This window comes from Platichthys flesus, chromosome 9 (assembly GCF_949316205.1).
Source record: "Platichthys flesus chromosome 9, fPlaFle2.1, whole genome shotgun sequence".
In the NCBI taxonomy this organism is placed as follows: domain Eukaryota; kingdom Metazoa; phylum Chordata; class Actinopteri; order Pleuronectiformes; family Pleuronectidae; genus Platichthys; species Platichthys flesus.
Window position 1 is genome coordinate 26,090,349 of NC_084953.1, and position 23,423 is coordinate 26,113,771.

At 41.3% G+C, this 23,423-nt stretch overlaps 1 protein-coding gene and 1 long non-coding RNA gene across 3 annotated transcripts; both read right to left on the bottom strand.

Moving 5' to 3' along the window:
- Nucleotides 1-9,873: 9,873 nt before the first annotated feature.
- On the bottom strand, nt 9,874-12,562 carry LOC133960291 (uncharacterized). Its single transcript, XR_009921908.1, has 3 exons — nt 12,382-12,562; nt 12,138-12,233; nt 9,874-11,414 (listed from the first exon to the last, which is right to left on the bottom strand). It is a non-coding gene; the product is annotated as an uncharacterized LOC133960291 (long non-coding RNA).
- Nucleotides 12,563-12,724: 162 nt separating this feature from the next.
- Nucleotides 12,725-17,197, bottom strand: LOC133960292 (uncharacterized). 2 transcript variants are annotated; one of them, XR_009921909.1, is made up of 3 exons: nt 17,051-17,197; nt 16,088-16,233; nt 12,725-13,696 (listed from the first exon to the last, which is right to left on the bottom strand). XR_009921909.1 is itself a non-coding variant. In XM_062394792.1 (2 exons), exon 2 carries the CDS (start codon nt 16,224-16,226, stop codon nt 14,847-14,849), a length of 1,380 nt encoding a protein of 459 aa, XP_062250776.1. In that variant the 5' UTR covers nt 16,227-16,233; nt 17,051-17,197; the 3' UTR covers nt 12,725-14,846. The 2 variants fall into 2 exon arrangements, 1 of the variants encoding a protein (XP_062250776.1); XM_062394792.1 differs by having other exon boundaries at nt 12,725-16,233.
- Nucleotides 17,198-23,423: the final 6,226 nt, after the last annotated feature.

Genomic DNA, 23,423 nt, shown 5'->3' on the forward strand with positions numbered 1-23,423 from the left:
ATGCACTGTATGAAAGTGTGTGGGAATGGGTGAATGTAAAACTGTACTGTAAAGACCTTTGAGTGGTCATCAAGACTAGAAAAGCGCCATATAAAAACAAAACCATTTACCATAACTGTGTAGCCCTCTTTATATGCAATTATTTCATCAAAGCTTTAGCCCTAAGTTACAAAAGCACTGCAGCTCTAATAGTTGTACCAGATGTCATGTATATAATTCATACTCTTACAGTGTATAAGTGCCAAGAATGCTATTACCGTCCTGGTCGTACACTTATATCGGTGTGGCGGAACATTATTTTATGATTCATATACTGTATACATGAAACAATTATGATGAATGAGAATTTATGCAAACTTCAAGCCTTTGACACAGTCATTCCTTTCACAGAAGATGTCAGGAGCTGGCATCAAATCACCTGAGTTTCTCATGTTTCCTGTGTTGGCCACTTTGCTGTGGAGTCTGCACATGCCGAGGATGGGAGGGGGAGTGCAACTGATATGGTGCAAAGTGCAGTTGTAGGGAGGCACCATACATGAGAACAACTACTGTAACCATAGCAACAAAATAAAACAAAGGTGACATCTGTAGCCTAATATTGCTTAATATAAAACATTTACAAAAACCTGACTAAAATGATGAAGAGACGTCATTTCATATCGAAAATGTCCATGGTCCTAAAACACTTTCTGCTCATTATTCAAGCCCTAACCAAGAAATAAAGGATATTGGTACCACATTTACTGCAACTTGGTTGGCAGAGGCAAACAACAACGAGTAGTTTAGAATTGTGTTTAGGGTCTTACTGCACCGGATTAGCTTTAATAAGGTAAAAGTTCAGTGACTTCAGACACAGCGTGTTTATTTACAGTCTTTATCTAACATTATTGTGACTCATTAAGAAATGTAACACTAAATAATCCTGACAGTGATTACAATGCCTCCACAACACAATGGACGTGATTTCTCTTTTCAGAGATTGAGATTGGCTTAACTGGTTTAAAATACACTTGACCTCTATAAAACATAAAATAGCCAGTCTGCTTTAAATAATATCTAGTGAGTCATGTCCAGGGAAATACTGTCCTCTCTAAGACCACTGTACAACAGGTGGGTTATAGGGCTCCCCAACAGAGCATGTAGCCTATATGTTAGTTTTGTGTACAAGTATAAAAGATATGAGATAATTCATTAAGTCTGTTTTTGTGACTTCTCGTGACTATATAGTGGCACATATCAGCTGAATTCTGGACCTGGGTACACCTGGACTCATCAATTTAGCAGAGCTTAGATCTGAAAACCAAGATTATATTATCATCGCCATAGTTGTAGCAGAAAATTCAGCTATTAATAATAAAAAAAAAAACATCTTACCACATGCACTCACATCCTCAGTATACATGAAAGTGCTTTCATTTCCTGTAATTCAGATTCTGCTCTGCTTTGCCTGTAGTTTCCTCACTCAACATGAGATATGAACTCATTTTAGCAATTACTGCACCTGCTCATATTCATCTCATCACATTGCTTCTTCATATGCAAACTTGAATAGCACCCTATCTGCAGAGGTCTGCTTCATGTCCCCAATTCAAGACCGCAGGGTGATTTCGATGCAAGGGCACAAGGCTTGTCAGAGCCCTGTGGCAGGCGTGGCCTACCATTGTGGTAGGATGCACCTGGGGCTGCAGAAACATACAATACATAAAAAACGCACACTGATGTTTATTCGTCCACCTGGTGAAATGAAGCTTCTTTGTCATATGTAGGGGAGAGCGGTGTAACATGATACATTTGTTTACATTCGCTCCCCTCTAGGCGGACTAAAATGATGTATCAGTAAAATATACCCATTTGCCATTAATTCAGGATGTTTCCTAGCAATGGAAATGATCAGAATGTCTTCAGGACAAAGGGCAGTGAAACTATGATTGTTTTTTTAAAAAGTGGTCTTGTGTCTCACTTTACCCCAGCAGGGGTAAAGTGAAACAGACCAGAGAAATCAAGGGGGTAAAGTGATCCACTTACTTTTTCCACATTAAAACTACCATAACAACATGTGTTGTAATAGTTAAAATCCTGACCTGCTAGATTGACAACCACACATTCCAGAACTAATATCGGACTAGTAACAGAATCATGGGGATTGGTCAATTAGACACATTTATGATTATTATGTTTCATGTGATCTCTTGCACACCCTAGCTTACCTGCGCATTGTTTCTCTGTCCAATTGGCAGGGACAGGGATATTGTTTTTCTCTGCGTATTCAAATGCCAGTTCTCATCTCATCACTCATCGTCATCCGCTTATCCGGGGTCGGGTCGTGGGGGGAGCAGCTCAAGCAGGGGGCCCCAGACTTCCCTTTCCCGGGCCACATTGACCAGCTCTGACGGGGGGATCCCGAGGCGTTCCCAGGCCAGTGTTGAGATATAATCTCTCCACCTAGTCCTGGGTCTTCCCCGAGGTCTCCTCCCCACTGGACTTGCCTGAAAAACCTCCCAAGGGAGGCGCCCAGTGGGCATCCTTACCAAATGCCCGAACCACCTCAGCTGACTCCTTTCTAAGTAAAGGAGCAGCGGCTCTAATCCGAGTTCCTCACGGATGACTGAGCTTCTCACCCTATCCCTAAGGGAGACGCCAGCCACCCTTCTGAGAAAACTCATCTCGGCCGCTTGTACCCGCGATCTCGTCCTTTCGTTCATCGCCCAGCCCTCATGACCATAGGTGAGGATAGGAACGAAGATCGACCGGTAGATCAAGAGCTTTGCCTTGCGGCTCAGCTCTCTTTTTTGCGTTACAACGGTGCAGTAAAGCGAACGCAATACCGCCCCCACTGCTCTGATTCTCCGGCCAATCTCACGCTCCATACTACCCTCACTCGCGAACAAGACCCCGAGGTACTTGAACTCCTTCACTTGGGCTAAGGACTCATTTCCTACCCGGAGTAAGCAATCCATCGGTTTCCTGCTAAGAGTCATGGCCTCAGATTTAGCGGTGCTGATCCTCATCCCACCCGCTTCACACTCGGCCGCCAGCCGATCCAGTGAGTGCTGAAGGTCACAAGCCGATGATCCAATGAGGACCACATCATCCGCAAAAAGCAGTGACGAGATCCTCAGACCACCGAACTGCAACCCCTCCCCACCACGACTACGCCGCGATATCCTGTCCATGTATATCACAAACAGGATTGGTGACAAGGCGCAGCCCTGGCGGAGACCAGCACCCACTGAGAACGAAACTGACTGGCTGCAGAGGACCCGAACACAGCTCTCGCTTTGGGAATACAGAGATTGGATGGCCCTGAGGAGAGACCCCCTTACCCCATACTCCCGCAGCACCTCCCACAGTTTCTCCCGGGGGACCCGGTCATACGCCTTCTCCAGATCCACAAAACACAAGTGGACCGGATGGGCATACTCCCATAGGGGATAGTCTTCCAGAAACAATTTGGTGCCGACCGAAAGTCCTTCTCCATGGCCTCTCCGAACTTCTCCCACACCCGCTGCTTAGCCTCCGACACGGCAGCAGCTGCAGCCCTTCAACCGAGTCCGGAGTCCTCCAGGATATCATATCCTGGAAGGCCTCCTTCTTCAATCGGACGGCTTCCCTGACCACCGGTGTCCACCACGGTGTCCGAGGGTTACCGCCGCTTGAGGAGCCTAAGACCCTGAGGCCACAGCTAGCCACCGCAGCTTCAGCAATGGAGGCTTTGAACACCGCCCACTCTGGCTCAATGCCCCCAACCTCCACATTCCAGGAATGCCAGAAAAACTCCGCCGGAGGTGTGAGTTGAAGATACCTAGGACGGGGGCCTCCTCCAGACGTTCTCAGTTCACCGGCACTACTCGTTTGTGCTTACCAGGTCTATCCGGAAATTTCCCCCATTCCCTGATCCAACTCACAACCAGATGGTGGTCAGTTGACAGTTCCGCCCCTCTCTTTACCCGAGTGTCCAAGACATGCGGTCTCAGATCAGATGACACAATCACAAAATCGACCATTGATCTTCGGCCTAGGGTACTCTGGTACCAGGTACACTTATGAGCACCCTTATGTTCGAACATGGTGTTTGTTATGGATAATCCATGACTAGCACAGAAGTCCAATAACAAACGACCGCTCGGGTTTAGATCAGGGAGGCCGTTCCTCCCCACCACGCCTCTCCAGGTGTCTCCATCGTTGCCCACGTGGGCGTTGAAGTCACCCAGCAGAACTACGGAGTCCCCTACTGGAGCCCCATACAGGACTCCATTCAGGGTCTCCAAGAAGGCAGAGTACTCTGAGCTGCTGTTTGGTGCATACGCACAAACAACAGTCAGAGTTTTCCCCCCTACAACCCTTAGGCGCAGGGAGGCGACCCTCTCGTCTACCGGGGTAAACTCCAACACCGCGGCGCTCAGCCGGGGATTTATGAGTATCCCCACACCCGCCCGGCGCCTCACGCCCTCGGCAACTCCGGAGAAGAATAGAGTCCAACCCTTATCCAGGAGTACGGTACCAGAGCTGAGACTGTGCGTGGAGGTAAGCCCCACCAGATCTAACTGATAGCGCTCCACCTCCCTCACAAGCTCCGGTTCCTTTCCCCACAGCGAGGTGACGTTCCACGTCCCCAGAGCCAGCTTCTGCCGCCCGGGTCTGGTCCGTCGAGACCCCTGACCTTCGCTGCCACCCATGTGGCTGCGCACCCGACCCCAACGGGTCTTCCCACAGGTGGTGGGCCCATGGAACTGGTCAGCTAGTTGTTACAAGTGTTTGGCAAGCTCCTCCTCAATCTCACCTGTTAATATTCTCTTTACCTCAGCTACTGCACCCCAGGTTACTGATTTTACTTCCCCCTTTCAGAGTTTTCATTTCATTGAGAACACATGCAGCATGAATGACATGCTAAACTTTGCCTGCATTGGTTTTTCCGTGAACACTGTCAAATTCAAGCATTCTTTGGTGAAATTATAGAAAAGGCTGTTAAAAGATGGACAACCTACATTAGACTGTAGTGCCGAGGTTTGGTCAATAGCTCCCTTCTCAGAACTTGAGCAAGGATTTGTTACTGAGAGGAAATACATATATTACTGCACTAAATCCCACTGCTCTGAACACAGAGGGAGTATAAAACATACACATACACACACACACACACACACACACAAACCAGGAGGGAGTGACCCAGTGTCGTCCGCTAGAGAGAATGAGCTAAGGTCCAGCTGTGTGTGCGAGAGAGATGATAAAATTGCGATTGCACTGACCTCAGTGAGAGTGTCAGACTGAACGCACAAATGATGTAACACAGCACATGAGGAGAGCAAGCGATGGACAGAGCCAAGCAACACAATGTGAGGGAAAGAAGGAAAGAGAGGAAAATGTAACAGAGACAAGAAAACCGGAGATAATGACAAGACTCAGATGCCTAGTGCAGTTTCCAGCAGGTGGGGCATTAACAATTCAAATCACATGTCCTCTTTAGAGGTTTTAAGATGTCTTTCCATTTATTTATTTCTTGTAATTTGCTTTCTATAGCTAATTCAAAGATTGCTGTGGATAGACATCTACCATTTATGTAAACATGATTTATGTAAAACTGGTCCTGATACCAGGTGTCACCAGTATATCCACACTGATACTGATTAATTCACTGTTTGAATCTGCTCATAAGTGGCAAGCAGCATACATTATTCCCTGTCCCAATTGACCCCTAAACCCTATACCTTGGCCCTACCCCTCTCCAAGCCAGTAAAATTTGATTGATTGATATTAAAGGGAAGAGAGACAGAATCAGAGCTGAGCTTGGCCCCAAAGGCTGTTCCACTCCCAAGCCTAAACTAGTCCTGGCTGATTTCCGGTCACAGGAAAATGGAATAGATTGGCTGGGACTTGGGCTCATTCAGGACGGGAGATTGGAGCCTGTAATGTCCAAGTCTCTGCAGAGACCTGGCTCTATCACTGACTCTGTTCTGCAATGACAGAAAAAAGGATACCAGTGTGATGGGAGAGGCAGACTTTGTCTTGCATTAATGATGGTTGGGTGCATGTTAGGTACATCTTGTGTATTCGATATTTGGATGCCGACCTAACCCTAACCCTCTTTCCAGAGATTTCTTACTGATGTCTACATTCCTGAAGATACTAATTTTAATAAAACTTTGTTGCATTATGATGTTAAATTGGTTGTGAAAGTGTCTTTAGTCTTTAGGTCAAACATTTTATTTGTGAGTTTTTTTTATTAAATGACAATGTTGTGAAAGGGTCCCTTTGGAGGCACTCTCACAAAAATTCTCAAACTCTGTGATGTGCCATCATGAAAATGTGTTGTTCCATTCCTCAAATTTGATTACATCTGTTTATTTAGTTCAATTTTCTATATGCCAACTCAACCAGGCACCACTATGTGGGGGCTCTAAACAGACAAAATCTTAAATATGGAGACATCAAGGAAGATAGGCTTTAATCTCTTTTCTGTAATTAAGTATTTCCTGTCTATCCAATTACTCTTACTTAAGATGCAGAAAGAATGATATATAAAACTACATGAACAGGGGAACAGAGTGAGAGTGAAAAGTATAAAAAATGAGGCAAGCTCCAGCAGAGGGAAAACAAGGAAGAAAGAAATGTTAACCAGTGTTATTGTGAGGGATTCTTGTTACCAAGGCAATAGAGGGGGAAACCCACACAGCTGTTGTCCAGCTAATGTTACATTCAAGTCCAATGAAGGAATGTAGACACTGTCAAGGATTTATAATAGAAGTTCCCTCTGGAACTCTTGGTAAACTAGCTTTAGTGAATGTTTATGACACTTGCGTCTAATGTGACAAACACACTTAAATGACCAGAAGAAAAATATGAGATTACAATTGTATGATGAAATACCAAGACTAGAAACAACTATAAACTAACAATGCTGGAACTTTTTAAAATCTAAGTTACAGAAAGGAAAAACACCAGAAAGAACCAGATATTGCAAAAGGTGTGCGTTAATATGTGTCACTGCTTTAGTTTAATGAATGCAGCATGACGTCAGGAGAGAGGGACCAACGTCAGGAGGGTTGGACGAGGACGGATTGCAATGGCTAGTGTAACGTCTCCTCAGGATCAGTTCCCTCCTGATTGGCTAGTGGGGGAGGAGGATAGACCAATAGCAGTAACTTACTGTTCTGCCGGCCACCGGGCTGGGTTTCATCATGTGAGAGGCCCAGTGCGTTCTCTAACACGAAGCAGATGTCCTCAACCCTACTGGTGCCACTAACACTCTCACTGTAGCAATGGAGAAATCACTATATCCCATATGTTTCTTCCTCCACTCCTTTTTACTTCTCTGCATCGCTTGCTATCTTTCTCCCTTTCCCCTCTTGCTCTTTTGCATTTTTCTCAGTGCAGTGAAAAATGGCTCTGCACATGCCTGGAAAAGGGTTCTATTATTTTGTACTGAACCTACAACTAACTTTGTTAGGAAACTAACTTTCCTTAAAACTCCTTACCAACCATCTGAATATAGATAAATAGGATATACATTGCGGTGCGTTGTTTTCAAGCTTACACTTGGGAAATGTAAATAAATTCATGTCACATGACTCTACTTGTCGGGGGCAGAACACAGTGTGAGTTGGATCTAGCGTGAAGCTCAGTGTGTTTAATGCTTAAATGAGGGAAACTGGCAAATACAAATAGAAGAAGGTGAGCATATATCTACTGTACATGTGCACCAGAGGAAGCACATGGTTGCTAGATAGTGGAAGGTGAAGTTTTAGGTTACAGGTTAACATGTTAGGTTAACACAAGAGAAATTTCCACATTCAGCTCATACAATATGTGCGGTATGTCACTGTTCATTCATGATTTAATTCATTCTTAACCTAACATATTACTAATGCTGCACCACATTCACAGTTAGAGGTCAGACCTTCCGCTGTTTAAATATCCAATTTGTGACCTCCAAGCCTTCCACATGCATGACGGCAAACATAAACATAAAACATGGCTGACTGTGACAAGCTGTCATGGAATGTAGCATCAGCCTCCTGGCCTACAGTAACCATGGCTCTACCATCTTTCAGCACCCTGACTCTTTCCCACACAACTACTCACCTATATTCCCTTGTGATCTCTTCCTATCTAAACTAGCATGTTTCCACTCACTCCCTGCCACATTGTCTTTTGTGGTTCGCTTGTAAGCCTTCCAGCCTTCACACATGATTTCACCTGCCTGTTTCTGACCACCACAGATTTTGCCATGTTGCCTGATTTATCTGCCTGCCTGTTGCCATCAACTGCCTAAACCCCGAATTCACCTGCTCTTTGCCCTTCTGTGTTCTGCCTGCTTAGCCCTTAACAAAGGTGAAATAGTTTGAACTTTTGCCTGAGTTTTAGAGTTGTGCTATTACAAATATCCACCCCTAATGGAGATGTGCAGATGGTGAATAATCCTTGCAGACCTTTTTCATGCTTATGATCCAACATGTCAAACAATTCAAATCTTAATGTTCATGCATCCTGTACTACATTTAACTGGGACATTGATTAACTTGACCAACTAAACTCATACAGGCAAATGCACTCTCACTGTCCTGTCTTTACATTATGCATTCTCTCTCATGCACCCTCTTTCTTCTCTGCTCTTTGCATTTTGTGCTATTGGTTTAAGATCTTTTGCTTTAGCTTATCCAGATGCTTTTCCTCTAACATCTAAACATGTTTCAGGGTTTCATGTGGCCACGAGCTTTGAGCTTGCGTGTTTATATACACAGCAGTCTCATATACACCAGAGGCACACAGTGAGAGTTTGTGTGTCTAACGGATAAGAAACACCTGTGGATATACAGTCAAGTGGGTGTCATAGTATGTTTGGACATGCAGCACATGTACACACACACTAACACACCCAGAGCGAACGAGAGCGAGAGAGAACTAGCCACTTAACAGTCTTAAAGTGGTTACGACTTTGTCTCATCTTAAGGTCATAACTTCATGGGGACAGCATGTCAGCTCTCTGGCTGCCTGTTTTGTTTCCTCAGCAGCAGTAAGCATGCTTCAGCTCACTTCGACCAATTCAAGGTCTCATGACCTTGTGATCTCTGAATGGCAGGGACAGGCACCCACACACACTACAGCAGTTGCTGCTAAAACATGGTGGCATAGAGAAACGAATACATGTGTGTGTATCTTTGGGTGTTTTGTATTTTTGGGTTTATCTGCAGAAAACCTTTAAATTGCCAGTTCTCAGTTCCATTAGCAGATAGGGCATGGGTAGGATTTATTATAGGTTCAAATAATTCCATTTAACGGATCTTCAGCACGAAATCTCACTTTTGACCTCACAAACTGCTTTACAATAAAGTCTTAACTAAAAGTATATTTACAGAGAAGGTGATTCTGTTCTTTTCACCCCAAATAGCCCACAACTGCTTGTAACTACACTGTAAAAAAAGAAAAGTTGATTCAACTTAAAAAAGTAAAGCAACCAACTGCAAGGCTTTTTTGAGTTGACCCAATTTAAGGGCTTTTTTGAGTTGACCCAACTTAAGGGCTTTTTTGAGTTGACCCAACTTAAATAATTAAGTTCACTCAAAATGTTATTTGGAGTAGCTCTGAATGGTGATGTTCTGTTACACTAACTTAACATCTCCATTCAGAGCTACTCAAATCTACAAGTTAGGAATACTTAGGATTATATACTTGCTAATGAATTGAAAACATACATCAACAGAACTGGATAGTTTCAGTCGAGAGAACTTAAGCTTAAACTTGAAATGCTAAGTTAACTGAACTTTGCTGCCTATCAGTTGAGCTAACTCAATTTTACTCTATTCATACTGTTGTGGGAATTCAAAAATAAGAGCAAAATTCTATAAAGAATCTGTTTATTAAGAACACAGGGTTTAACATTATAAACATCCAATAACTACAAAAAAGGCAACATTGAAATTGCAGCAGCAGGGATGCTTAAGTGAACTTGGTAACATTGTACACTTATTTTCAAAGATAGAATATGTAAACACAAAGTGCAGAACCAGCTCTCAATACTTTAGCTATAATATAGAAAACAGTATGATTGACACTATGAATCAACCATCATTTGTCAGTCAGATACTTGAGGTAACCACTGGCCAAACCCAGCAGTGAAGAAAGTGCATCCATAAAAAAAACTTGAAACAAGACACAAATGTGTTTAGTTGCAGAGATAACCAAATCAAGCAGTTAGTAAACATTAACTTCAAATGTGAACATGGGATTCGTAACAACACTACACAAACTTGTGTAGCTACTACTGAACTTAAAAACATATTTTGAGAAATAAAGTGACATGTCTACAGAAAGTGCATCCATAATGACCTGTTACAAGACACAAACGTGTTTAGTTGCAGAGATAACCAAATCTAGCAGTTAGTAAACTAACTTCAAATGGGAACATAGCATTCGTAGCAACACTACACAAACTTGTGTAGCTACTACTGAACTTAAAAACATATTTTGAGGAATAAAGTGACATGTCTATAGAAAGTGCATCCATAATTACCGGTTACAAACGTGTTTAGTTGCAGAGATAACCAAATCCAGCAGTTCGTAAACACTAACTTCAAATGGTAACATGGGATTCATAACAACACTAAACAAACTTGTGTTGTTACTACTGAACTTAAAAGCATATTTTGATGAAGAAAGTGACATGTCTATGTGCGCGAGTGTTCATGGTAGCAGGCTTCTTTAACAAGTTTGTTTTCAGCGCCTGAACACGGGTAGAGCACTCTGTGCAGAGGTTCAAAAATCGAATATAAAAAAAAAAGTCTGGTGAAATGTATTGTACTAAGAATCACCTAATTTGTTAGTCACTGATACCTGAGGAAACCACTGGGCAAACCCAGCAGTGAAGAAATTGCTTCCATGAAAAACGTGTAACGCGACAAACTTGTTCAGTTTCGGTCTTTGGATAACCAAATCCAGCTGAGAGCAAATACTTATTACAAATAGGAACACGTGATTGGTAACACTACACAAACTTGTGTAGTTATCACTGAACTTAAAAACATGTTTTGATGAAGAAAGTGACATGTCAATGTGCGCAAATATGTCCATTGAACACATGTCTATGTGTTCATGGTAGCGGGCTACTTTAACAAGTGGTTTTTCAGAGCCTGAACACGGGCAGAACACTCTGTGCCAAGTTTCATAAAAATCTTTTGAAGGGCCTCAAAAGTGTACTTCAACCCTTTGGGGTAGTCCAGGTTGAGGTTGTAGATGCATCCAAAAAGAAGGACAATTGCTGTACTGATGTCAGAGATGTCATCCACAACAACCTTTTCCTCGATGACAAGGGCAATGTTGATTGTTCTGGGCATTGAGTGAGCACTCCCAACATCATCTTCAACAGTGGTGACTATGCCAAGTTGAACCCCTGCAACGGACGTTTCCTCCGAGTCTGTATCCTAGAGAAAACAAACAGACATTATTTAAATTTTTAAGGTTTTCATCACCACATTTATAAATGAATGAATAAATAAATGATACGCGCCTGCCCATGAGTGCAGTGACATGCACCTTTATCAGTTAAACTTTGAGTGCAAGTGACCACTGTTCAAAATATGAAGAAATTTCTTCATATGAAGAAAGATTTAAGATGCATTCAAAAATACATTTCGTAGGGCCACCAGATGTACTTTGACTACCCAGATGTCATCAGTTAATCCGTGTGAAGGGATAATTTGTGCGAAATCTGAATTTTTTTTCTCTAAAAGGTGCTCTTAACAGTCAGCTGGTCTGCAGTTTAAAAGGTGTGGGAAAATCCTTTGATTCCATAAGTGTGAACAATCCAAAAAGGATGGACAATATCCCACCCTGACAGTGCATATAAAATCGGCCACAATCGAAACATGAAGACTTGCAGCAAAATTTACTGATTTAAGTTTTTTTTAGGTCAACCCTCATAGATTACCTCTTGATAATGTGTTTTTACTTTTTTTGTTAAGGATATCAGCATTAATTACTTATATTACATTAAAGGGAATATAAATAAGTTGTAAAATTGCATTTTATTGCATATTCCTATCAAATGAGTTTGCTCCCTAATCAGAGATGAACTGGCCATTTTTATATTTATATTAGCCCAGCTATTTAAAAAAATGGAAGAAAAAAAACAATGGTATTCTTACCAGACATGTCTTCAGGACGTCATCTGGATTCTCCCTCAAATAGAGAGGTAGACCTCGGAGAGCTGTGGCCTTCCTTTGTGCAAGCACATCGGTTGTCTGAAAGACACAAATAAAGTTTAAAAAAAATAAATTATGGCCTGAAAATAAAATCACACCACACCTATTTACAATTTATGTTAATGTTGTTTTCAATGTGAAAATGCACTGTCTCAGAAACCCTTAATTTATCTCCTACTTGCATTACCTGTTCATCGAGGTTGTCAAGGAGGGCCTTTAAGTCCTTTCCTAGAGTCCCGCTACGTGTTCTGTAACACCTGAGGCACACGCCTCAGGTGTGAGGCGTGTGCATCCAAAGATGTGAAGAATGTCGTCTTTAGATCCACTTGAGTGATTCGAAAAAACTCATATATATCTAAGAGAGGAGAAATAACAGTATTAGTGTTGATACAGACTCGACAATTACAGAAGGTGCCCACATTGTAGTTATAAACTAAAAGGGTTTGCTACATCCGGAAGCTGAGCAGAATGGTGGATTTGGTAGAGCATTTAGGACATTACACATCATTAAAAAAAAGAAATCGTACCTGTTCTTCCAAAAACAATGCTGGCCACTTCTCCAAGACTTCGGCAATAGGCGGTTCTTCCTCCACAATACCCTTCCTGCGTAGGGAAAAAGTAGCTTCCATTTTGGATTCAATCAGGGTCTTGTTTGGAAGTCTTTTTAGAACTTCTTCCTGTATTAATTTCCTTTCCCTTTCTTGTGATTCGTCAGTTTGCCCTTCTGGATTGTTTGGAAGAAAGTTCACCTCACACCTTCTGGCTTTCTTTAGACATCTGGTCACCTCTGCGTCCCTTCTTTGGTTTACCCTAACTTCATTACAGCCTGCCATCCGTAGCTTTTGGCGGTAGTTGCCAAGCTTATATCTAATGCTCATGGCCCAGCTGTGAAAGCCAGTTCCATCTCCTGGGTCAGCAAGAGATGGGTGTTTCTCAATCAGTGCAGCAGCAACTGATTCAATTTCTTGAGTCGTTGGGTAGGCCTTGTAGGAAAACATTGCCTGAGCTAGGTTGTCCAAGATGGCGATTTTCATCTCCCGTGGTACAGTGAGAAGTACTCCACTTTCCTTGAACGAAGCGTCCCCGTTAGACAGCCTCAGTGCAACATCGAATGAAAAGACTGGAATTGGGAATGGAGATGGCCAGTTCCCTGCACTCTCACACCGCCTAAGCTATACTGACGAACCCTGTGTTCCACTGGTGGATGGAGATGACATGCTATCAGAATCCAGTCCAGAAAAGGTAGAGGCCGGTGATTCTGTTGGGCCGAAGGATTTCGACAGGATCTTCAGTACAGCTCTGTCTGGAGGAAGCTCTCTGATGTCCGTCAAATTACCAAGTTCATTCCCAAAGTCAGGGTCCTCAAACTGAATTGAAAAGTCGCCTTCGAGTTGGAGTCTTTCTTTAAGAATCCCCTTCAATTGTTCGACAGACTCGAGGTCTTCTGAAATATCCACTCTTCTGATGTTATCAGGGGAAATGACAACACGTAGCAGCATGATCTGAAAAACAATCATTTGTACGCTAGAGCAAGGTCACAAAATACACAGGACAAGTCTGAGCATGTCTTTTAACACCTTAGAATGTGTCTCCAGTGACTACAACGGGACCATATATATACACACACATCTTTGCTTTTGTTTTGAACAACTGACATTTGGGGCAACCCAATATCATAATTTATCAATTTATATTTCAAAATACATATTAAGAATATCAAATAAGGTAGTTTTTAACTGTTTAGAACAGTGTTTTCTTTGAACATCTGAACCAGCATTTCAAACACAACTACAACTGGTCCCAAAATCTAGCTTTCAGTGAAGGAGGAACCTCTTCAGGGAGATGATTATCTTTCCCCGGACAGCATAAGACGTTAGGGGAGTGTTATCATTCAGGTCTTCTGGCTCAACTATTTCTAGGTCAGCAGTTTCAGACACCTCGTAACACCTAAGATGTTCAATATACCATGAAGAAAGCTTCCTGCACAAGAAGGAAACCTTGTTACTTTGGGAATGAACAAGAATACTAACACGTTTCAAGAACTCTGGTAAGCCGCTGCATTCCCCTGCACACAAAACCATGCCTTCACTGTAGCGGGTTCCATGCAAATGTACATCTGAAGCAAGGGACAACACTGACAGGTGCAGGTATTTGTTTTTCACTGCACTCCTTTGTGGGATGTCCAAGCTAAATGAGCTAACTGTTTTAATATTCTGCACTGACAAGGGAGGTGAAAAGAGGCTTGGACCATCTAGGTAATGGGCCATTGTTAGCTGGTGCTTGTTTGCAAGTGTGAGCAGAATATTTTTGAAGTTGTGGACATCATGCACAATCTTTTTGAAAGAACTGTGCTTGGCCTCAAATCTCATGGTCCATAAGTCTATTAATGGACCAAAGCATCGAATCAAGTGGGGATAGTGCTCCACAAAGTGGTGTTTTGGTCTTAATCTCAGGTCCGGAAAGGTCTCTCTGAACAACTCCCTGCAGTCAGTAATCTTCCTTTCGAGGAAAGCCAAGATGGCATCCGAAAAGTCTGCTGATGCAATCAACTCAACTATCTCTTTCAGGTCCATCAAGATCTCCCAAGAGGCTTCATTTTCTGGTACAAGATGACCAATCAGTAAGGGCAGTAGCCGCAGCAAAGTCCAATTCTCATGCCCATTCCCACCTATAGTTGCCTTTTGAAAAGCTGGCCTTGGATATTCTTTGGGGCCTGTTTACTTTGTCAGAGTGCTTATATGGGAAATGACTAATGCGGCTGTTGAGAATATCAGGACTAAAGTAACTTCTTGAGATCAGTTCTTTCAGACAAATGGATAACTCAAAAGGGACAAGTTGTATTGATGGAAGAGTTGAACGGAACTTAGCAGGTAAGTTTTGGAGCACCCAGTATACTGCTGTTATCTTGTGTATTTTCCTTGAAGTACCTAGTGGATTACAGACTTCCAAGTCATCTATGTAAAGACCAAGAGAAAGGCAGTTTCTCTGGCCACCTAAAAGTTTGTTCAGTTTGTAATACTGCCCATTCCGAAAAGATCTATATTGTCCGGGTAGGCAGTCTTCGTCAAAAAACACTTTTTCCAAGACATCTGGTCTGTTGAGCAAAACTTCAAGGACTTCAAACAATGAAACATACACAAAAGTGTTCTGATGTTTTCTATCGTAAAGATACTCAACAGGATCAATAACTTTAAAATGTTCTTTAAAATATTTTATCCTTCGATATTCTGTTGAGAGAATGCCCTTTTCTGATGTTGCTAGAAGATAAGGGTTAGTGTTGTATATTGAGTCTGAAATGCGCTCTGTTAGTTCTTCTATAACAGACTCAGTACAACTTGGAAAGGTTTTAAGAACGTCTCTGATTGATTGCGTGGCTGTAAATTTGGAGAGTGACACAATATCAGTAAAACCACTTATAATTTGCTGAGTTGCACTTTTAGAAATATGTAAAACAGTTTGCATGTAAAGAAATAAGGATGCAAGTTTGTGTTCAACTGTAGAACTGTCTGCAGGTTCTACGTATGAGCTGCTTTCTACCTCAGAAGGATGCTGTAGAACATTGATCTCAGGTGGAAATTCTTCATCTGGTTCTGATGGATTAGTTGGTTGAGGTGTTGAGGATGTTACAGATGCTCGAAAATCATTAAGGTTGTATGAGTTATGCCTCCTGCTTATATGACTACTGAATGTTGAAAGCACAGTACTTGTGAATTCACAGTCTTTGAAAGGACAATATACAGTCACATGCTGCCTCAAATGAGTCCTTAGATGGGCTATGTATTTCTTTGGGGCACAGATGTCCTTAAAGTCACACACTTGACAAAAAAAGGTGACTTCTACTTCAGTTTTTCTGTACTGTGTGTGTACTCTTGAAAGGTGGCATTTTAACCCACCGCTTGTTTTGAAAGTACAGCAGCAGTCTGTGTACAGGCACGGCAGTGGCCAGAAGCGTCCCCGGTAGTGGCAAAGTCTGTAATGCTTGAGGAGAGTATCCCGATTAGGGTGCGAGAATTTGCACTCCTTACACTGCATCCAAATCCTGTGAAACAAAGAAAACACATTTAGTTTGTGAGGTTAACACCACCCAAATGAACAAACTCAATTTGGCTACGGCAGGGGTAGGCAACCTTAACACCAAAAGCGCCATTTTGCACCCTCTTCGCCCAAATAAAATTTGTCTGGAGCCAAGAAACATATTTGATGAGAAAGCTAATAAAGTTTTATTTAAAGTTATACTATACTAAACTGTTTTGTTGCATTTATGAAATTATAAAACAAGAACTGTTGACTTTTAGCTATTTTTACCTGTAACAAAAGGAAAACACCAAACTCTTATGAAGAGAAGAAAAATACAGAGGAAAGTGTAGGTGTACTTTGAAATAAATTAAACACAGAACTATGTAGGGCTATTCGAGTTACATTTCCCCATTTTTGTGGGAAATGTATGAAAAAATAAGTAGTTATTTTGAAATAAATAACACCTGAACGAGCTCTGTATGAAAGGTCAATTGTTAAATTCACCGTTATGCTAAGATTCAAACAGAAAAGACACCAACGGACGACACATACCCCATCATACACAAGGAGAAGATAATCAAAATTTACCATTATTTTATTGATAACTCAACGTAACACGTTGGTAGTTTATAAACGTAGCACGGTGGTTTGGTCTACAGGTAGCTTAAAGTTAGCCGGCACGTGGCTTGCACATATAGCTGAAAGTTAGCCAACACATGGCTTTCACGGGTAGCTTATATGGATAGCTTACACATGTAGTTTTGTAAACGTTGTGAATATTTGCATTCGTAAGACAACGGGTTGCAGAATAACCAGTAAAATAGCGGCGAGAGACTTACCTAGTTAGTGCTGGATGACATGCAGTCGGAGGACATCAGGGGACAAAACTTGCGGTCGGAGAATATCAGGCGACAAAACTTGCGGTTGGAGGATATCAGTCGGCGAAACTTGCGGTTGGAGGATATCAGGCGGCGGAACTTGCGATAGCAGGACGTGCATCCGATCAACTACACTCTAACATGTCCGGACAAGCCCAGCCTACCTGAGAGCGCTGGCGTCTCAAAACACGAGTGCCCAGTGACACTGACTACGTCACTACGTCGCCTTAACGCCGGGTTCACACCGGACGCGGAAGCCAATCTGAACCGCCCGGCAGCGCTAATAATATCACCCGTTGATCCGTGTTTCCTAACGTGATACACTCAACGCCGAAACGATCGCTGCACGGCTCGAGGCAGCTTTGGTCTCCAGCGTGACCCGCACCATGGTATAACATGGGAGTGGATGGGAGCCAGGTGTTTTTTAAGGCTTGGCGCTGCGCTTACGCCAAGCTTTGGCGTCGCTTTCGCGTCGGTGTGAACCCGGCGTTACGGGACTGAACACCTAAATAAAGAAATCTGAACATGCTATATATATATATATATATATATTTTTTTTTTATATGTGTGTGTATAATAATAATACAAGACAATGTGTATATACATGCATATTTATATATATATATATATTTGTTTGTGTGTGTGTGTTTATATATACATATCTAAGTAGATATATTCCATATATAAATGCATTCATATCATTTAATCTGAACTTAGTTGCATCCCGGAGCTGGCTAAGCAATATTTGAAGTTTCCTCAACTTAAAATGTTCAGTTGACTGCACTACTTATTTGTAAACTTGAAACTTTGGGTTTGCTCAACATTTAAAAAAAAATTTGCTCACTCAACTTTTAAAAATAAGTTAGACCAATGATTTTGAAGTTGGGCTTTTTACAGTGTATATTACCTCTCTCTCTCTCTCTGTCTGTCTCTCCCTGTCTCTCTCTCTGTCTCTATCTCCCAGTACCAGTCTGTACCTCCGCTCCATTTCTCAGTGAGAACAGCTGTTACTCAGTCCAATTTAAGAAACTTTGCAGTCACCTGACAAGGTGCATTTATAGAATGTATGTGTGCAACCTGTTAGTTAAAGGTCCGATATTTTACACTTTTCTGGGATTTAATTTGAGGTATTGGTTCCCTTAAAATGATATATCAGTGGTTTAAAGTTAAAAAAAACTGCTGCAATGTGTATTTCCATGTCCTCTCTTCTGCCTCTCTCTGGAGCTGCAGATAGGACAGGCAGTTTTCACCTGCCTCTTGAACCCCTCCTAAGTGCTGACTGTACTTTGAGTGACACTCGAACAAGCCTATCACCGGTCTCGATCTTGCACATTTGAAGATCTCACTGGTAAACCACGTTGTTATGTTTGCAGCTATAGAAGACCAGCCACATATTTACAGTCGCTTACAACAGGATGTTTCTGAACGGTAAGTTACACCGTCCTCATGTTTGTTCAAGTTTTAGAGGGACAGTCGACCAATGTAGGAGTTACGTCCCGAGTTTCACAACGGAGTGTCAATACGGAGTAACGTCTACGTTATGAGCCGGGTCGTGGGATTTAGAGGCTGGACTAGTACCGGCAGGGTGGGGTAGAGAGACGAGTGTGATCCCGAATGATATCATACAGGGGAAGAAGTACGAAACAAGACGTTTCGATAACATATTTCTTAGAATGTCAGCCATAGACCTGCCCTCTGCACAACATGGAAGCTCTAGTCAGGCATGAGATAACCAGTGACGAATCAGTCACCCGAGACTGTCAGATCAGAAAGACACTGACTGAATCGACTACAAGAAAGCCTTTGATTCAATGCACACATGGATACTGGAATGTTTAGAGCTGTACAACATCAACAGGAAACTAAGAACCTTCAACAAGCACTCAATAGGACTCTAGAAAACGGCCCTAGAGGCCAACTACCAATGAGATGCATGGTCATCATGCCAAAGAGTGGCTATAGATACTCGTTCCAATTTGGAGCAACCATCAGCCACCTACTCTAAATGGAAGATATCAAGCAGTATGTCAGGAATGAGGGAGACATCGACTCACTGGTCCTCACCACCAGGATCCACAGCACCAACATTGGAATGTCCTTCGAACTAGACAAGTGTTGTTGCATTGTATAAAAGAGAGGTATTGAACTAAGAGAAGGCAACTTAGCAGATGTTCAGCACAGCATACATCCAATGGTGATCAGGAGAAGGAGGATGAGCAAGATCCATCATGGCAGGACATGCCGTTGCTCAGCTTGTACCATCAGGAAATATAAAAAATGGTTGATATTGAGCCACCAGTGGCTAGATAAGCCTGGTCTGAACAACATGGAAGCACTGATCAATAGAATAAAGATGCCCCTCAGGCAAAAAAATGCTGTTTTCTACTCTACATAAAACACAAGTAGAGCAGTTAACTACTACTCCTCTTCTCATTAATACATTTGGAAACAGTCTACAGGGGTTGCATATGGTTGTAGGCAATTGAGGAAAAACTATACTGCCTTATTCAGTTTAATAAAATCAACATGTTTTCATGCTGCTATAAACCTACTCTCTAAACTAAGTAATTTTATAGAGTAGGTAAAATTGCCAGAATAGATTGAATATTGAAGATAAAAAGTTGAACTTTCACTAAACAATATATTATTTATTAAGATGATGTCATAACTGGGCTCATTGATAAACAGTATATTACAATAATATAAAATAACATTGCCCTCTGTAGCTGCAGAGAAGTGTAGCTTGGTTATAGGGGCTTACTGTACCTCCCACATGATAAAGTGAGACATGGTGCATCGACTGACAAAGATACAGCCTAAACTTTTCTGTTTTCAGCTGCTGAGAGGTTGGCACAATAACACAATACATAAAAAAAAAAAGATCACACACACGCCAAACACATTCATGCTCCACTTGTAAACCTGTAAACTGAATTAAGCGCAGCACAAAGGATGTGGTTTTATTCATTCTGTGCAGAGGAAAACAGCTCCGATACTTGTTATTCCACTCTCAAAGTTTGAACAAAAACACCAGTTGCACATAGCAGTTCATCTCATTGCTGTTTGGTTTACATTTGTTGTGAAGATGATAGGTCATTGCTTTGCGATTGAATAAGTTGTATATTCCAGTTATGAGTTGAGGTGAGCTGTAGAAATATACGTAAAAAGTTTACACACGTCAGGCCTTTTTAGTTACAAAACAGTTTTGCAAATGTAGAAAATCCTCAGAGTCAGTTAAGAGCAGGCCCCTTATAAATGAACAGGGTGTGTTCTTCCTCTGAAAATATCTATATTAAACCACTTTCAACCGTTTTATGGTTTGAAACACTGCAGTGTCAAGTCATCTTGAGACAAATCAGTGTTTCACTTGATGATGTGCAGTGGGTGGAGCTGTTAAGATCTAACTATACCACTTAGCTGACGTGTTGAAGTGAGGACTGTGACTAACTGACGTCTCTCCAGAAGAATGTACAGTGTTTACATGGCAGCCAGCTCATCAGATGATGGTTGGGCAAGATGAGTCAAATTTATTATTCTTTTTTGATCCCCTATATCGATCGGATTTTTAAGTAATCACCTGATTAGGCAAATTACCATTAACTGCAATATTGTGCAAAGGTGTTATCAAATGGATAGGTCTTTAGTTTATATTCTGCAATCTGTTGATGGTCACATTTTTCCAACTGCTCAGCACATTATGTGTACCTGCTCTCCTATCTGCACAACTGATCATGGAAAGCTCGACTTTTCTGTCACCAAATTTAGATGCAAGAATTATTACAGCTTTTGCTCTATTGGGAAAACAAAAAAATGCTATTGAGCTATTTAGATGGCCACTGAAATTAATATTGCCCTAATATATGTATTTATGTATACTACATTTGATGTAGAATAGCTTCACAATGTACACCCCAGCCTATCCCCTTCCTAACTTCAGTATTTTATAGTATCTATTATATCCAATAGCAGACTCATATCCAAGAACCTGATTATATCCAAGTCCTTTATTCATTTAAAAAGTGTTTCTTCTTATCTCCAGCATTGTGGCCCTTTTTATAGATACTTTATTTTGTATAGATGAATAAAGAATGCTCCCAATATCAACTTTAAAAGTATCCAAATAAAATATACTCTGAACATGACCCAAAAGAGTGATTCTACAAAGGGGGAAAATGTTAAGTAGTAAATGTATGAAATTACCATTTGGGGGCATTAACACTCATTTATTATGGCACTTATCAAACATGCAGTGTGTTAGATCCAGAGACACTCTAAGTAAACTGCTGCTGTCCTGTGAACTCCACTGTTCACAGGAGCAATACAAGAAGCTAGATTAGAACAGAACCATTCAAGAACTGCTCCACAAGTGAACATTCAAATGTTAGAGCATTGGTGTCTATCGGGAACTGTGGATTGGATTAGATTAATAGTTTTTAATATCATTTTTATCCCATCACATGCCACCTTCACAATGGGTTGAGCAACAACCATCCACACTAAATCCTGCTGTGGCACTGAATGTTAGCAGATTGGTAAGTTCCTGTCATAGTTGCTCAAGCTGTGAGGGGACATGTTAATTTATATAATTACCAAAGTAGAGAAAAAAAATATTTTATTTAAATAAACTGTCCTTTAAAATGATTATCACTCCTTTGTAATAGTGCTCACAAGGCTCTGCCACAGGATCAGGAAGATACTTGAATATACCTGATTTCTACTATTGTTTTAGTGCGGTCTGATAAACAGGCAAATACGTGTTTTCTGTATAGGCTAGACTTTACATAAAAGGTGTCAAATTATAGGTTTAGTATGTAGTGAAAACTACAATTATCATATGTAATTCCCTGATTCATTCCCCCCCTATCAAAGGTATTTGACATGAAATGTCCCAGCTTGTAAAGTTTGTTAAGCAATATGAGACAAATTATGATTTGTGAATATGAGCTATACAAAATTGAGTAATGATTGATTTAAGCAATTGTTTCAGCAATTGTTAGACTAAATAGTTTAAATATTTGTTGAATAGACTGAAACAAAATGGGCGGTTGAAGAAGTTTCCTTCTTCACAGTGTTGTATCAGTTATTGTCAGTGACTGAATCACAACAACTCAGTTTTGCTATATTATTTGCCTTTATTCCATAATTAACACATAATAATGTTATTTTAAAACCTCCTTTGTTGTTATGACACACACTGTTGGTAGAGCTGATAGATTTAGGGTTAGAGAACTAAGTAAAAGGCAGTGTTTTATCATGGACATTCTGGCTACAAGGCTGACGCTGGGTTTCAATCTCAGTCATTCACAGTGCAGCGGCTGCTCATGCTGATGTAGCCGTTATGAAACATGCAATTTATTTTCACACATGTTGCATCAGCTTGATGTGGTTTAAACATTTTCTCAGGAGTCGTTTCAGTTCTGCCCCTCCTCTTTTATTTTTTTGACCATTATTCCTGGCAAAGGCTAGCCTGATGTTGTCATACACCTAATCCTAGTCAGAATATGAGTCTGATACTGCTCCATTGGGCTGTGTTTATGGGCCTTGTTTCAACTGAACCAGGAAAAAAGAGTCCTCTTTGCTCAATTGGATAGACCTACAAGCAATCAGAGCAACGTAGTATGTGACGTATGTTAAGCGACTTATAGTTGTTGTCAATAGAACTCAAGCGAACTTACTTCAACACCTATTGTAACAGCTTCCCCAAACATGACGCAGAGTTTCTCTACTGATGTCACACAGCTCTTTATTGTTCACTTCATTGTAGCCGTAAATACACCGTAAAACTGGAATGACATTAAGTACACGATATTTTAATCCATAAAACCAAACACAAACATTAAAATACAATAAACAAACAAATCACCACGAGACAAGTCTGATGCGTTAACGTGACATAGCGACTCCCGTTCCGCGCTACCTGCAGCAAAGTAAATAGGACCAGCTTCTTTACCTCGTTCCGCTGGCGAAGGGGTGTTAAGATAATGTAAAAAACAAATAAACATACAAACAAACATCACACAAACAAACAACCAAGCCTACTTATGATTTCAACTCCAGATGCAAGCTGTAAAGCTTCTGGCCTTCCCCAGATGGCTTTCCGGCTCCAAAACACTCTTATATCCCTCCTTTCATCCTCTTGTGCCCGTACACAATCTTTCTATTCCCACATCTCTGCCCCTACTTTCTTTACCATTCAAGTTTTACATTCTATTATCCATCTCAGAGCAAGATATCATTAAATTGAAACATCTCGCTCTAAAGATCTTTCTTCCTCCTAACCATAACTTTATCTTTCTTGTCTTACTTTTTCTCTCAAATCTTCAGTCAACATTCT